The 16,176-nt window shown below is 47.0% G+C and overlaps 1 protein-coding gene across 3 annotated transcripts in view; it reads left to right on the forward strand.

Moving 5' to 3' along the window:
* The window catches only part of calcr (calcitonin receptor), a 64,751-nt gene that overhangs the window by 23,969 nt on the left and 24,606 nt on the right, over positions 1-16,176 (forward strand). For 2 of the 3 annotated variants that reach the window (XM_056582997.1, XM_056582998.1), the window contains 12 exons: positions 8,499-8,565; positions 10,319-10,472; positions 10,822-10,929; positions 12,730-12,833; positions 13,480-13,630; positions 13,934-14,044; positions 14,173-14,267; positions 14,575-14,680; positions 14,834-14,944; positions 15,357-15,451; positions 15,718-15,877; positions 16,011-16,121. In XM_056582997.1, the coding sequence (XP_056438972.1) occupies positions 8,521-8,565; positions 10,319-10,472; positions 10,822-10,929; positions 12,730-12,833; positions 13,480-13,630; positions 13,934-14,044; positions 14,173-14,267; positions 14,575-14,680; positions 14,834-14,944; positions 15,357-15,451; positions 15,718-15,877; positions 16,011-16,121 (1,351 nt within the window). In that variant the 5' untranslated portion in view covers positions 8,499-8,520. The remainder of the gene's footprint in view (positions 1-8,498; positions 8,566-10,318; positions 10,473-10,821; positions 10,930-12,729; positions 12,834-13,479; positions 13,631-13,933; positions 14,045-14,172; positions 14,268-14,574; positions 14,681-14,833; positions 14,945-15,356; positions 15,452-15,717; positions 15,878-16,010; positions 16,122-16,176) is intronic. The other variant, XM_056582999.1, reaches the window with a different exon arrangement.

The raw sequence follows: 16,176 nt of genomic DNA on the forward strand, positions 1-16,176 counted from the left end.
TGTTTCCTAAGGAAAAGAGGATGTGTCTGCGAGAAGGCTTTTAATCCCTCCTGTTATGCTCAAATCGACAGACATCGTTGATGTTTGGGGTCAAATTGACCCCAGCCCTGTAAATAGCTGATGATTTATTTGAAAATGAAATGTGAGGACCCAGTGACTTTGTGCCTGTCTGTTGAACCTGTTAACATCCCACACAAAAATTAATCTCTGCACACTACACTTTTATATCACAAAAGTATCGAAAAAGAGTTAATACATTTAAGCATTGTTTCTTTGCATATTTTTTTGCATCATTTGATGCAAGCAGGGAAAAAATCGAAACAATCAATGTGAAAGAATCTTCTCGTAAACCATGACCTATAGATTTGCAGTCAAAGACTTAATAACTGAACTCAGTCCATAAGTCAATCAATGTGACCACAACCTGACCACTTGACCCTAGGCTACTCGATGCTGTCCTAGATGATGACATCCTTTTTGAAGTGGCACCCTACCCAAAACAGCCCAGCACGGGCCGCTGTAGGGGGTTCAGCCTGGTGGCCATCTGCAATCTCACCACTAGCGAGCCCCTAAATTATATACATTGGATCTTCAAGATGTTTTATGTTGATTTAAAAGAAAAGGGATTTTGAGCAGCAGGTTCCTCATCTCCTGCTGCGAGTCCACCTCCTCTCAGAACACCTCTTCCCAGAGGGGTGTTCAAATGACAGCGTTGTCTCAAATGTAATGGCAAAATAATTGGGTTGGCCTTCTGAAGATGGATGGCCCTGCGGTGCGTGCTCGATAAATCTACTTTTGGTCACAAAGATGAGCCTACATAATTTGATTATCCCATAGAGCTCGATAACCGTTGGTGATGCCTCCCATTGGAGAACTGAGTGCTGGGGTTTTAGAGCTGTGATTACAGGGCAATTGGATTAATCCCTTCATTACACCTATTCATAAGCCCTCATCATGTGAAACAATACGTAAACCACTTGAGGCGAGATTGTAACCGCTTGACTATAGCATCTTCGAGAACACTTGCCTGTGGTTTGATTGAATGCATGCAAGAAATGAATGCCTTTTAATCTGTTGTAAGGGGCACTGAATATGGTGTTCGATGTGGAGCTATTTACAATCGGAGGGAGTCAGAAGAATACAGAGGGTCGTGTTTGAGGTGAGTTGAGAACGGAGCTTGATTAAAAAGAAGCGTCTACCAATCCTCTTGAGTAATTGGAAAAAATCCATCAGTAAGACCTACAGGGCAAAACGTGTTTGGGTATTAAAAACAAGCTTGTTGAAATTAAAGTTCATCTTCTTATCCACACTCCAGAGGAGGGATACTTTTGAATTTAAACAAACATTCAAATATATTTTTATATTAATGTCTGGTGGTCATTGAACAACCATGGCTCAATTGTGGAAATAAATGTAGGTAATTAAACAAGAAAAATACTTTTATGTGAAATCAAAGACCGCAAAGCTCATTTTTTCCCCTGCGTTTAGATCTTCCTGCTGATAAGAATATATTATCTGCAAAACTTAGAAACACCTAGCTTATCAGCACCCAGAGTTCTGTGGCCTTTTCTAAAGGGTTTCTATTGGTGTCTTGTCCTGCGATGAGTTCTGACAATGTATTAACGATACCCAAGCAGCTTCTGGTCTCCTCTGAATGCAGGGTCATAAATGGAGAATGAAATCATGCCTATGATACTCATGTGTGATGGTGACCCTGGCGCAGGGTGTGTGTGTGTGTGTGTGTGTGTGTGTGTGTGTGTGTGTGTGTGTGGGGATAGTAGTATTTGTGCATGCATGTATGTGTGGGTGTTTGTATGCGTGTGTGCATGCGTGCTAGCGTGCGTGTGTGCGTGCCCGCGCGGGTGCAGGCATGCGGGCACCCCCATGCCTGTCTCATGCGAGAGACAGATTAGGTGAAAATGCAACGTGTCATCATAATGGGAACCTGGTTGCCACGGGGATACGCCTTTCCATGAATCAGAGGGTCCGCTCACCGAGACAGAGTGAAACCCTGGATCTACAGCAGGAAGTGGAGGAAAGAAGACGAATGGAGGAGTGGGGGGGGGGAAAGGGAGGTTAGCGGAAAAAGAGAAGGGGACGGAAAAAAGGGAGGACGAAAAACACACGTTTATGCTGCATGAGGGGGAGTGATAGATAGAGATAGAGTTGAGGGGTCGCAGGGAGAGAGACCACGGGTCGAAGAGAGGAAGCAGATGAAGGGAAGCCGCAATTGCGCAAAAAAGAGCGACGTGAGAGATGAGAGAGTGCATGGAGAGGTCGGTGGAGGAGAGGAAGGAGGAGTAGGAGGTGGAGGAAGGAGATGGAGGAGTGGCCATGAGGAGGATGGAGAGAAGGAGGCGGAGTAGGAGGAAGGGTAGGAGGAGAAGGGAGAGGTAGGACGCGGAGGGAGAGGGAGGAGGTGGAGAATGGGGGAGGAGAATCAGGGAGGAGGAGATCATACACGGGGGCAGGGGGAAACCGATACCAGGGCTGACAACTTTTACCTTAATTGGAGAGACAGATACGCAGGGTATTTTTAGCCGGATGATAAAGCCCGAAAGCATTTTGTTCGAGGTCCGCCAGTGAAACGTTCAGCCCAGCAGTCGCTTACCTGTTTCGCCTCGGGCCGGACTTTACCCTGACTCTTAACGCAGCGGGAACATGCCCGGAGGCTGTGCAGGAATGACACCCCTAAGCCTGGCTTTAAATGGCTGCTCCCGCCTGCTGCCGCTATCGGATGTTGAGCGCGCCGCTCCCACATCGTCTCAGCAGCAGCGGACTTTTCCCTGGGGGGGCCAGCATGCATTCCTTTGGTGTTGTATACTGTCTCCCTCAGCCCCGACGCCACACCCCCTCTGATGGGGGAGACATGCAGAGAATCTAGCCCCTTGATGGCAAGAGTGGATCACTTAATTAGGGGGAAATATCTCATGCCGGCACAGACTCCCATACAATGAAGACCTGTTGCATGTTGGCGAACAAAAGTGCATGTGTGTGTGTGTGTGTGTGTGTGTGTGTGTGTGTGTGTGTGTGTGTGTGTGTGTGTGTGTGTGTGTGTGTGTGTGTGTGTGTGTGTGTGTGTGTGTGTGTGCGCGTGTATGTACATGTATGTGAATCTCTAAGTAAAGCCAGGGGGGATTATGGGTGATATCTGGCCATCTATCACGGCCCCCTCTGAAAGAAGAAGCACATAGATCAGAGCCGCTTGGGGTTAATGCAGACAGCTTGTCTGCATGTGTACGAATCTCAAAGCTGCTGGGGTCATCCCAACCTGCTGTTGTCACCTCCCCTCCCCCCACCCCCCGAAAACATTTGAAATTGATTCAGGTTGCCATGGTCATCCGCCATGCTGTGTGACGGACAGGTGAAAAGGAAAAAATGAGGGGTAAGAGGGACAGACGAGAGGGACAGTTGGGAAGGACAAGTGAGCTGGACAGAGAATAAGGACAGAAGGACAGGTGAGAAGGAAAGGAGAGAGGGACAGGTGAGAGGGACAGGTGAGAGATGGTCAAGGCAAGCAGATGGAGGGTATAAATGGACAGAATGAGATGACCCCAGCGCAGAAGCTGGGGTGAAGGGGCGTTTTCAGTGGAACCGCCCCCTCTCTGTGGAACTCATTACCAAATCACATCAAACGCCCCCACGCTGGCATCAACTAAATAGGCCCTTAAGGCCCACCTCTTCAGACCTGCCCTCCCCAGCTTGCCCCCCATGTTTTTAATCCCTACGTATCCTCTTCTGTCCTGTTAAGGTTAAGTGCCTGTTTTTATCCTACTCCTACGTAAGTAAAGCGTCTTTGAGCTCTTTGAAAGGCACTACATAAGTCTGATGTATTATATTATTATGTATTATTATTATCATGGACAGGTGGAGGAGGACATAAAGGTGTAGCTCTGTCAGTACGGAGGCATTTAAAACTAGCAAAACAGGATACATATAGGATTTGAATACATATTTTCCATTTAAAAGATACTGGGACAGTGTGTATAAGAGTGGAGGAATGGCTTGATTAGGGAGTATCCTAAACACAGGCGCGGCATATTTCTCTGTGTGTGTGAAGCTTAGACAGAAGAAAGGATTCATGATCGGGAGGGGGAATATTTTTGGTTTGGAATTGGATTGAAACGGAGAGGTGAGAGACGAAAGACGAGAGGGATGGTGTGTCTGGAATGCAAGCGTATGATAAAGTCTTGAGTTCCAAAAATAATGTTACAAATAAATCACTTTTGCTTTAAATCACAGAATTGCACAAAATAACCGAAAGAGAAATTCACCAGGGAAACCCCTTCAACATGTACTGAATATTCCCGACACCGGGTGAGTCTTTCTGTACATAGATCCAACCCTCGTATACGTATTCTTCATGCTGAATGCGTATAGGTTTATTCTGAGAAACGGGATGCAACGAAAGCCCAAGTTGCAGCGTGAGTGCTTTTCTCTGTCATCTCCTCAGAGCGGGCCCTCTAGATGTTCTTCGGGCTCCCTGTTTGTGTAAGAAGCATCGGCTCCAATAGCCCAAAATATGTTTGAGGGGCCCTTCAGGAGATGTGTGTTGAGCTAATGGATAAGGCAGAGCAGTGGAACCCACGCAGAGAGGGAGATAGAAGAATTCACCACGGTCAAGCGGCTGATGTCAGAGGTCTTCCTCAGACATGTATTTTATATAATGTCGTCGGCAAATGCATTATAAATGTCTACAAAGTGTTTTATCGTGTTATTAAATGACCAAATGATAGGTCTTGTTTTCTCTAGTTATAGAGGCAGATAGACGGAGGCTCCCACAAGCACGCATACATGCACACAGACACACATAAAGACACATTTAAGTACACACACACACACACACACACACACACACATACACACGCACACACACACACACACACACACGAGCAAGCGCTCACATGCACGCACACAGACAAAGACACACACACACACACAGACACAGAGGAAACCACGTTCAAATACACACACATACACACACATACACACACACGCAGAATGACACATTCAGGTACACTCACGCACAACACACATATCAAACAGATGGTGGACACTAACTGTACACATTGTGCTCGCATCCAGGATTGGAATGCGGCGCTTGTCATGTAGGACATTGTATGATCAATTGTCCTCTTCATGCGTCCGCTACACGCCCGCGGTCTGCCATTCATCTTATGTTCTAGGTGTGGGCGGATGACACAGAGCTTTCCAGCAGCGTGGGCGAACGGGATAGGAGGTGGATACCGGTGTACTGCTGTGTTTGGGCTCAAAACAAGGTCATCTGATTCTGCATATTTCCCATGTGAGAGGAGTCCTAAAACGGGGAGAGAAGAGGGAGAAATGTGCATTACAGTATGTGAAGCATGAGTCACTCCACAAATATACTAACTACTTTCAGGCCCCTGATGACGAATACCGCAAATGACATGGGCAACTAGTGACCTTTTTAACTACGTAGCACCTCATGATTTATTGCATGTTGATAAAGAGCGGGTCGGAAAATGAATACCACAAGCCAAAGAATTTCAATACATGTTGTGAATTCCTAATTAATGGCAAGGCGTAGGAGCCTTCGGGCAACGAGGCCTTTCAGAGGGCTTTACATGTGCAGGAAAAACATAAAAAATCTTTATTGAACACCGTTTAAAAACAACAGCTCACGAATCAGGCCCTGGTTAACAGCTTCGTTGCCTCATCTAACACAACCAGAGTCCTAAATAGCTGCTAATATAAAATATAATATGCCACGCGGCGCTCGCGGATTCCAAAATCGTACGTCTGAGCCGTACCAGGAGTGTCGTGGCACACGAACCAGTCCTCCATTAAGAACGTCTGTCTTCATGATGGATGTGGCGTTACAGCGCTCACCATGTGAGAGTCTGCTTTAAAAACACTCACAGTCTGGGTCTCTGCAGCAGACGACAGCTCAGCAAACCCTTTCTTTCCAGTCGGTGAAGTCCCGACGTACAGCAGAGCCCCGCGGCCTGGCCCAGGTGGGATCCGCCCGCAGCCAAGACAAGCGAGCAGCGTCCATCCCTTCTCCCCCCGTCCCTCTCAGCAAAGGCCTGCCTGTGCTCCGGGGTTGGCCCACTGAACTCGGACCACCCCGGGGGCTCCCCCTACCAAGTCAGAGTCGCGTTAGCTGTTAACGACCCGGCGAGTAACGAGCTGTCAATGCGGGATCAGTACCTGTGCCAAAACAAAGACCCCCCGATCTCAACCGCACACACACACACACACACACACGCACACACACACACACACACGCACACGCACGCACACACACACACACACACACATGCACACACACACACACACACACGAGCGCGCTTACGCACACTCACACGCACACACACGCACACACACACACACACACACACACACACACACACACACACACACACACACACACACACACACACACACACACACACACACACACACACACACACACACACACACACACGCACACACACAGTCAAACGCTAAGCACACAGGGCTGCTCTGCCAGGATAGTTCTGATGAATGGCCGCTGACTGTTTTAATAACGTTTTAATCTCTGAGGGATTTCCTTTGTACAACTTCTTGAAACTCTGGAACTTCCGGAAACGCTTTCACGTTGTTGTGCAGAGTTCAATGTTTAGGAATGGGTATTTCACAGGAGCAAGGCTTTCTCTGGGATCCCTAGAAGAGTTTGGGTTGTTCATGTACCAGCAAGGATTTACATTTTTTATAAATGCTGATATTTGACATTTAAGTTGATATTTATACCATTATAATATCATAAATTCAAAAAAGTCAAAGACATCTTTATTGTCAAGTCAAAAAACAAAAGAAAGTGAGTATATCTCCGACCAACGGTGCAATAAGGAGAAAAGGAGAAAATTTGGTAAAATAAAATAAGTAATATTTCCAATCAATTAATTCTAAATAGATTCTAAATAGTGCAAAAGGTAGGACAAAACAAAACGGTATATACAAAATAATGTTGTTGTTTTTTTATGGATTGTATGTGCGCTTTGAGGAGCATTATGCGTCCGAAGTCCAGTGTTGGTGGGGGCAGAGGGGAGGGAAGCGAGAGAGTTGAGCTTCCTGACAGCCTGGGGGGAAAAAACACCTGTTTACCAGTCTGGTGGAGCCGGCCCGGAGGCTACAGTACCTTCTCCCAGATGGCAGGAGGCTGGAGAAGCTGCGTGAGGGGTGGCTGGGGTCACCCACAGTGCCGGTTGCTTTGCGGGTGAGGCGGGTGCCGTAGAGGTCCAGGAGGGAGGGAGGGGGGTGGGACACCGATGATCCGACCAGCAGCCGTCACTGTGCCCTGCAGGGTCTTGCGGTGGGACGCAGTGCAGCTCCCGTACCACACAGTGATGCAGCTGGTCAGGATGCTCTCCATGGTGCCTCTGGAGAAGGAGCACATGATGGAGGGGGGGGGGGGCTCTTGCTCTCTTCAGCTTGCGGGGAATCGGTAACCTCGCTATGTCAACTGGTAGGGGTCCCGTGGTGGGAATGGCTTTAACGTGAGCCATGACCTTTATAGTCCTTTGAAAGTGGAGGGTGAGGGCATCTTTGCAACAGGTATGATGGTGGTGGCTCTGAGGCACGACGGTAAAAAATAGTCTGACTCAGAGAAGCATTGAAAATGTCTGTGCAGACATCCTGAAGCTCCTCTGCACAGTCCTCTAACACACGAGCAGGGATGTTGTCTGGACCGGCCGAGAGATCCCTCTCCGATCTTGGAGAGGGATAATTTCACGCTGGCTGCAGTCAGGCACAGGGCCTGGTGTTGGGGAGGGGGGGGCTGACCTTCTGTGGGGGCGTGCTGTTGTGTGCTTCACACCTTGCAAAGAAGCTGTTGAGGACATTCAGCAGAGAGTTGTTGCTGTTACAGGTCTGTGGCGACGGTTTCCAGTCCGTGATGGTCTGGATCCAGGCTTTTTGAGATGTAGCTGTGTTTGAACTGTCCGGTTATTTTTGAGGTGTAGCTGTGGCTTTGGCTTTCCTGATGCCACGGGACAGATTGGCCCTGCCCTCGCTGTTCTCAGGCAGGCTGTGTCCTATAAACTACTTTTAACAATAATCAAGAACAAACAATGCATACACCGATTTTTTAAGACGACATATCGCATCATTTATTGATTGATTAATTGATCAGTAGAATTGGAGGATTGATCCGTGCTCTTGTTATCTACGATTTTCCATTAGTATTGGCGTCAACTGCCAAAATCTCAGCAATGCATCATCCCTCTAAAATATTCTAGAGATTAGTATGCAGGGGACCTTTAATATTTTCCTTGTTCGTCCGTCACAGACACACACACAAACATTGATTGCTTCTAAATGTCATTGCGCTCTGCCTTTGCAGCAGTATTTAGCTTTTCAGATGATTGGGGTTGTACTGCTATATCGCCTTGGGTTTCGGGTAAACACACACTAGGAAACACAACATTTTTGTTTGCTTGTCTGAGCCCTTTGCTATGTCTATGTCATGTCCACAGATTATTCTGGAAGGAGGCAACTATGAACTTCATCAGCATCCTTTGGTTCCTGATGCCATTGATGGGGGTAAGCTTACATTTGCTTTTTCTTTTCTCATTCCTAGCATAATGCTGCATGTTTATCATTGTTAGTAAGGAATTTAAATTGGCACATTAATAAGATTTGGTGTCGTGAACATCTATAGTCAGCAGAAAAGGTAAACAAATCGCATGATACGATCGGATGTAGTTTACTTGGCCTTGAGAGATAATTGGTTAGGCTTGTTAATTGGAAATCTCGATCGGTCAAAGGAAATAATAAAAGAGAAGGTGGCCATCCATGAATTGGTGTGTGTGTGTGTGTGTGTGTGTGTGTGCGTGTGTGTGTGTGTGTGTGTGTGTGTGTGTGTGTGTGTGTGTGTGTGTGTGTGTGTGTGTGTGTGTGTGTGTGTGTGTGTGTGTGTGTGTGTGAGAGTGTGTGTTTGTGTGTGTCCTTTTATCTCTTTCAATTTAGACTAATTTAAGCAAAATGTTGTTATTGAACCCCAGTTGTGTTGTTCTTCTTTTATTTAAACCGGATTAAGCGTCAGAGAAGCAGAGACCCCGGTAACTCAGGATAGTCTGCAGTATATTCTATATTTTGTCTCGTAGCCAGCAACTCAATTTGCCCTTTCTTCCAAAAAACTGTGTGCCGTGATAAAATATTTATTTGGTTTTCTGTCGTTTCGCTCTCCAAATGTGACATGAGTTTGTTTGTCTTTCTCCGTCCAACCGTGTCTCTGCATCTTCTCAGACACGCAGAGCTCTGTCCTTGAGCAAATGTGTAGACCTACCGTTTCAGCCGTCCTTATTCATTCAACCCTCAGAAGCGTGGTCTAGATTCCAGAGAAGAAGAAGAAGAAGACATTATTGACGGAATAGCAAGGACTTTGGTTCACCAGGGTTCTGCTGTCGAGGGAAAACGACAACGTTATGTTGTTTCCCTGCTGGCGCTCTTCTCGTTCAGCACAGCCGTTGACATTGGTGGTGGCCTGGTGGTCGTATGTGTGACGTCATTTACTTCAGTGGTGGGAGTGACATCATATGTACGGCTGCTAAACTGCTACATGTGACATCAGCGTTCTGACTCGAGGTTTGTTTTTTCCGCTCTGAGGTTTTCTGAGGAGGATGTTTTCAGTCCTTTTTCTATCAACAGTGAATAACAGCGCAGGTAGGGATTAGGTACCCTGCTCAGGTAGGCTGCGGTCATTGGGAATTGAAACCACAACCCTCTCCTGCCTTTGTATTGGTTTGTGGTGGATTCAGAAAGGATTGGTACTAGTATGACGATGAAACAACGTCTTTGGGATTTCTAAACGTGTGAGGTCTACAAATAGAGGGATGAGCATGGCACTCAGTGAGACAACTGTATGACACACTTTTCTTTGCTTTCCATATATAATTTACCCTTTGAAATCCTAGGCTAACACCATATAATCATAACATGTAGAGGGTAGATGATGGGTAGATGATTTAGAAACTTTGAAGAAGCTTTGTGTGTGTCATACACACACAAACGCACACACACACACACACACGCACGCACGCACGCACGCACGCACGCACGCACGCACGCACGCACGCACGCACGCACGCACACACACACACACACACACACACACACACACACACACACACACACACACACACACACACACACACACACACACACACACACACACACACAGACACGCACACACACACACACACACACACACACACACACACACACACACACACACAGCCACCACAACACCTCTGAAGCTTCTGGTGTGTCTTTTCTCTCCTTTCCTCCCTTCCAGCAGAGCAGGGCGTCAGCCAACGACGATCCTGCCCCAGACGCCTCAGACGGGCCTGGGTGGGGGAACCTAGAGGAGGGCCAAGGCCATGCAGAGAGCCATGGTCAACAGCGCTGTCTCCAGTCGGCCAATGAAGAGCGACCGTCCAAGCCCACCGGTGAGGGGCTAGAACGGCCCGGATGTTTCCTAATGCCTGGAGAGGTTTTCCTTATCCTCAAGGAGAGGAACTATGCTGGGGCAGACCTTTCGTCCCCTTGCCTAGCGTGGGTGGGATGTTGGTCTTGTGTGTGGGGTTGAGGCTGTGGAATCCAAGCTGAATCAAAGTTAACAAGCTGAACTTTATAGCAAACAATTATTTACATGGGACTAGGGATTCTGAGCGTCCAGAAATCTCGTTCATCTCATGGACGTGCACACACCACAGGAAACAGGTTTATGATCGTCCTACTGCTGTCTGGTGTTTACAACTTGAAGACTAGTACTGACCTTTGACTCCCCCATGCTAGGTGTGTACTGCAGCAGCATGTGGGACGGCTTGCTGTGCTGGGAAGAGCGTCCTGCTGGAACGTATTTGACAAAGAACTGCCCAGCGCCCCCTGACATGGACCCTACTGGTAGGACCGATAGACCCTCACTGAATGCTTGCATGAAAACCTTGGTAGGCTTGGAATGTTTGTATGCGTCCCTTTCCACTGTTGTTGGCAAATTGAAACTTGCAGGTGGGGAATTGGAATGAAGGAGACGGCATGTGTGTGTGTGTGTGTGTGTGTGTGTGTGTGTGTGTGTGTGTGTGTGTGTGTGTGTGTGTGTGTGTGTGTGTGTGTGTGTGTGTGTGTGTGTGTGTGTGTGTGTGTTACCCTCGTTAGCTATGCAATTACAGTTTATTTCTGGTTAAGTCGTTTTATCGACTCTCTTTCTAAAACAAAAGCCCTTCATACTAGGCCCCAAATCCAAAGAAAAGGTGATGAATCTCTCCCAGATATTAAGAGCTTTGGTGAAACCATCTATTTGTTCAATGCGACTCAAATCTAGCTTGTGAGTAAAGCTTCATTGAGGTCAGACATTGGTTAAGCTTTTCTCAGATTAGTTCTGAAATTATGTTAGACGTTATGCGTTATGCGACCCGACTTTCAAGTATACACACTATTCCATTAGACAATAAATTGTTCACTATGAACCAAATGTGCAAAAGCATGACACATTATTCGTATTACTTATTCTTTTCTGCCAAGATGTGTTTTAACGTTTGACATGTGGTCCAATTGAAAACAAGTTGAAGGTTCACCGACGCAGTTTGTTTCATTGTGACAAGTTGAACCGTACTGGCAAACGAGAGATCAAAGAATCCCCTGAAAGTTCTGAGTCGTTATGCATGTGGTGGACAAGGGGCAAATAACGGTGAGAGAGATAGAGATAGAGAGCGAGAGAGAGAAAGAGAAAGAGAAAGAGAAAGGGAAAGAGAAAGAGAGAGAGAGAGAGAGAGGGAGAGTTTGCAGTTAAGAAGAGCAGACCAACAGCATCAAAGGTTGAGAGGGGGAAGAGACGAGATGAGGGATTGAAGAACCACAGAAAATCTAGAGAAAGGGAGAGATGGATGAGGAGAGAGGGACGGACCGGCCAAAACCGTAGACTACTCCTGTACAGAGAGAGTAAAGACAGACAGACAGACAGAGAGAGAGAGAGAGAGAGAGAGAGAGAGAGAGAGAGAGAGAGAGATAGAGAGAGAGATAGAAAAGACAGAGAGAGAGAGAGAGAGAGAGAGAGAGAGAGAGAGAGAGAGAGAGATACTCCCTGTAGGAGCTTCCTGGGAAATAGAGTATGATGATGTGCACGACACCACAGTCGGGACAGGACAGGGAAAGTGCTTGGTGGGCTGTCCGAGTCTAGCCCGGTAGACGAGGCAGCTGGGCTCGGGTGACGACGGACGAGAGCGGCGTGGGCTAGCTCTTTAGCTGAGCAGCCAAGGCGTGGATCAACATGTGGTCTAGAGAATACTATCCGTGACTGCGGAGACTTGATGTTTCCCGGGATAGGGATCTAAACTGCGGTTGAGACTTGAGAGGCTATTCAGCAGACATGCCGTGCTCTGTTCTGTCAGGACTTGATCCCATTTCCTCGAACAGTGACTTGGGGAATGGTTAAATCGTTTATACTGATGATATTGTATTTTACGTTGCTGTTATCCTATACTATATTATGCACACTATGTTTAACCCTATGCTGTACCCTCCTATACTATACAATGCCAGGCTATACTATATCGAGGCACAAAGCACTCTATTCTGCACTCGATAATACCACACAGAATCCTGCTCCTCATTATCTCTGTGATGGATTCTGTACGCGTCAGGCCACCATTAGTCAGCATCTGAAATTACATCAAGCGCAATTACCTCCGTCTTCTTTTTCTCCAGGTAAAGTGACCAAATATTGTGACAAATGGGGTAATTGGGTCCAGAGTCCCTCCATTAATAACGGCCGGTCCAACTGTCATCCAATGTCCAAGAACAAATTAAAGGTAATTGGAGATTGATTACCCCTCTGTAATGAACAGGGAGTTCTGCGCCGAGAGACGGATGCGCCAGTCGTTGGGTTGTTTGTTTTCTTTGTTTGTGTTTATTTGCTAATCTTATCTTTGTTTTCCACAATACTTGTCCAGGAGCTGCTTCTTTGATTTTTGATTTGCGAATCCAGGCCAAAGTCATCCTAACCTTGATTAAATTAAACAGAGCCTTGGCATGAAAAGCTTGGTCATTGCCGTGCTTTGTTGTGAATAAGAGTGAATCTGCATGTATCTGTATCTTTGCATGCAGGGCCGTGGCACCAAATCCTGGGCCCTGTATACAAGAGGTACTGATGCCCCCCCCCCCCCCCCCCCCCCCCCCCCCGAATTCCCCCTACCAGTCCCCTGCGCTGAATTGTTGACGGGGGGGGGAAGAGGAGACGTGGCCGTGTGCGACTCCTAACACTATGGGCTGGTGGATAATTCAAAAGAAATAAAAAACTTTTTATTTATTTATTATTTTTTTTATTTATTGCCATGGGCCCCCCCTCTGCCTTGGGCCCCCCCAGGACTGCCTCACTTTCCCCCGCAGTCCTTCGGCCCTGAAATTGCATACACAGATGCACACTGCAAATGTTGACTTTAATACTGCTTTGCACAGGATCCAGAGGACCAGATGTTGAGCGACGAGGCAGCAGAGCCCATTGCTGAGCCCACCGTCCGCCCAGCGGCCGACCCAGAACAACTGATCCAGGAGGCCAAGTACAAATGCTTTGAGAGGATGGAACAAGAGTCCTCCTATGACAAACCAGGTAGTTCGTCACAAACTCTCATATCACATCGACAAATAATCTCATGCACAGAAGTTTTAGACAACTTTGGAGACATGAAAGACTGCAGTGGTTAGGTGGCTAGGGGGTTTGACTTCCAACCAAACGGATCCAAGTTCGAACCCCATTGTCTGCAGTCTACCTGAAGGCAACCTTGAGCGAATATGCCATACATACATACATACATACATACATACATATAAACCTTTACCTGGTCAATTACAACATGGGAAAAAACGTAATAATCAACCATGAATTAATGCGTTTTATTTTTCCTGGTTCTAGGCGCATACTGTGGGCGTAACTGGGATGGCTGGCTCTGCTGGGACGATACCCCAGCAGGCCTGCACAGCACTCAGACCTGTCCCGGCTACTTTCTGACCTCTGACCCCACAGGTGAGGGGTCAGGAAAATGGAACCAGATTGAACATTTTTCTTGAATATGACTATGCTGTAAGGATGCATGTCATCTGCAGCATCATGATTACTACATGATTTATTAATTAAAAAATCTGTTTCTCAAGAAAATGCAACCAGGTATTGTGGTGAGGACGGGCAGTGGTTCCGCCAAACTGAGACCAAACGGTTCTGGTCAGACTACACGCGGTGCAGCGCTCAGGTAAAATGTACTGGTACAGTTAGTGTTTTCATCAGCAGGATATGTTTTATTCTGTTGCAGTTCTATCAGGCACTCTGTTCTTGGAGAGAGATCAAGAGAAAGAGAAATATATAGAGAGAGAGAGTGCGAGAGAGAGAGAGAGAGTGCGAGAGAGAGAGAGAGTGCGAGAGAGAGAGAGATAGAGGGAGCGAGAGAGAGATATCAAGAGAGAGAGAAATATATAGAGAGAGAGTGCGAGAGAGAGAGCGCGAGAGAGAGAGAGAGAGATAGAGAGAGGAATTAAAAATGTTGAATTCATATTTCACAGGCACCACTTCACAAGAATGAATACAGACCTGCAACCGAAATGATCGTGGATGCTGACTACGCATGTTTCAAGAAAATTAAACAAGATCCACCCTACAGCAGGCCAGGTATCCAACAGCAATCACTGCATTTTTTACATGGCGGCTCTTGCCTGGTGTGGGGGTGATCTATATTCGATGGTAATTCATAACCTGTAGGCTGGGAACAAGAGTTTTCTTAACCGGAGCGTATGTTGGTGGTCTGGTCCCGGGGGCTGCTAGGAGCGTTCTGTGGTCGTACCTGGGATGGTTGGCTGTGCTGGGACGACACTCCAGCAGAGACACACAGCTCACAGCTCTGTCCCGCGTACTTTACCGACTTCAACGCCTCCGGTAAGGGCTGAGAGTCAACCATGTTGGGAGGTGTTTATGCTTATCCAAACCTGTGACTTTAACTCCGCTGGTGTTATCAAAAAGATGACCTTGTATGTACCATGTAACTAGGTATTGGGAAGGAATTTAAGACGTGAATTCGTTTTTTCGTTGCAAACAAGTGAATCAAAATAATTCCTTTAATAATGGGTTTGAGCTGTTTTTTTTTGCTTTTGTTTCTGTTAGAAGAAAGCAAGTCAAAACAAAAACCTAACATAGTTTACTGCACAAAATGAGACACGATTGCTTACTAATGAATTAGCCCCTACCATTTCAAGATGATAAACGCAGCATTTACCTGCATAGTCAATGCAAACATCTTGCAATCTTTGTAGATTGAAAACACTCATGCGTATTATAATTGTGATTTTAGAAAAGGCAACAAAAGACTGCGGCGAAAACGGCCAGTGGTTCAGGGATCCGCAGAGCAACAGGGTTTGGACCAACTATACGCTCTGTGATGCTAAGGTAATGACCTGGGAATGATATACAGGCTTAATGCAGCGGGAAAATGCTGAGACTTTTTCCCGCTGAGGTCAGCAATAGAACGAATAAGAGCATAATGCAAAAAAAAGAATCAGAGATATTGCAAGGTTGTGAGCGGTGTTGTATGGCTATATAGGGTAAAGTATGTGCTAGGGGATGTGGGTTTCTGGGGTCGTTTAGGAGTGAATCACAATTATAAGTATGTGTGTGTGTGTGTTCATATATGGACTTCCTGTAACCTCTGTCAGACCACCAGGCCAGAGCTGGAGGCTGTGGAGCCCAGCGCTGATCCCCGGGAGGGCCGGGTGGCCGACACGGAGGAGGAGGGCCGCATCAGGAAGATGATCCTGGACGGACAGTATAAATGCTTCGAGAAGATGAACCGCGACCCGGCTTACAACAAAACTGGTACTGGGAGGAGGGGTGGGGTGCTTCAGAAATCAGCATGGTTACCCCTCCAAAGGGGTGAATGGAACCCTGCAGATGGTCCCAGTAGACAGTAAAGCGTTTTATATTTATGGCATGGCGTCCTTTCCCTCAGGCCACTACTGCAGCCGTAACTGGGATGGCCGGCTTTGCTGGGACGATACTCCAGCGGGGACGTTCAGTGCCCAGTTCTGTCCGAGCTACTTCATCGACTTCGACCCGACCGGTTAGTGCGACCCACCTCCTCCTCCTCCTTCTGCTCAAACCTGTGACTTTAACTC

This window comes from Gadus chalcogrammus, chromosome 22 (genome assembly GCF_026213295.1).
Source record: "Gadus chalcogrammus isolate NIFS_2021 chromosome 22, NIFS_Gcha_1.0, whole genome shotgun sequence".
Lineage (NCBI taxonomy): Eukaryota > Metazoa > Chordata > Actinopteri > Gadiformes > Gadidae > Gadus > Gadus chalcogrammus.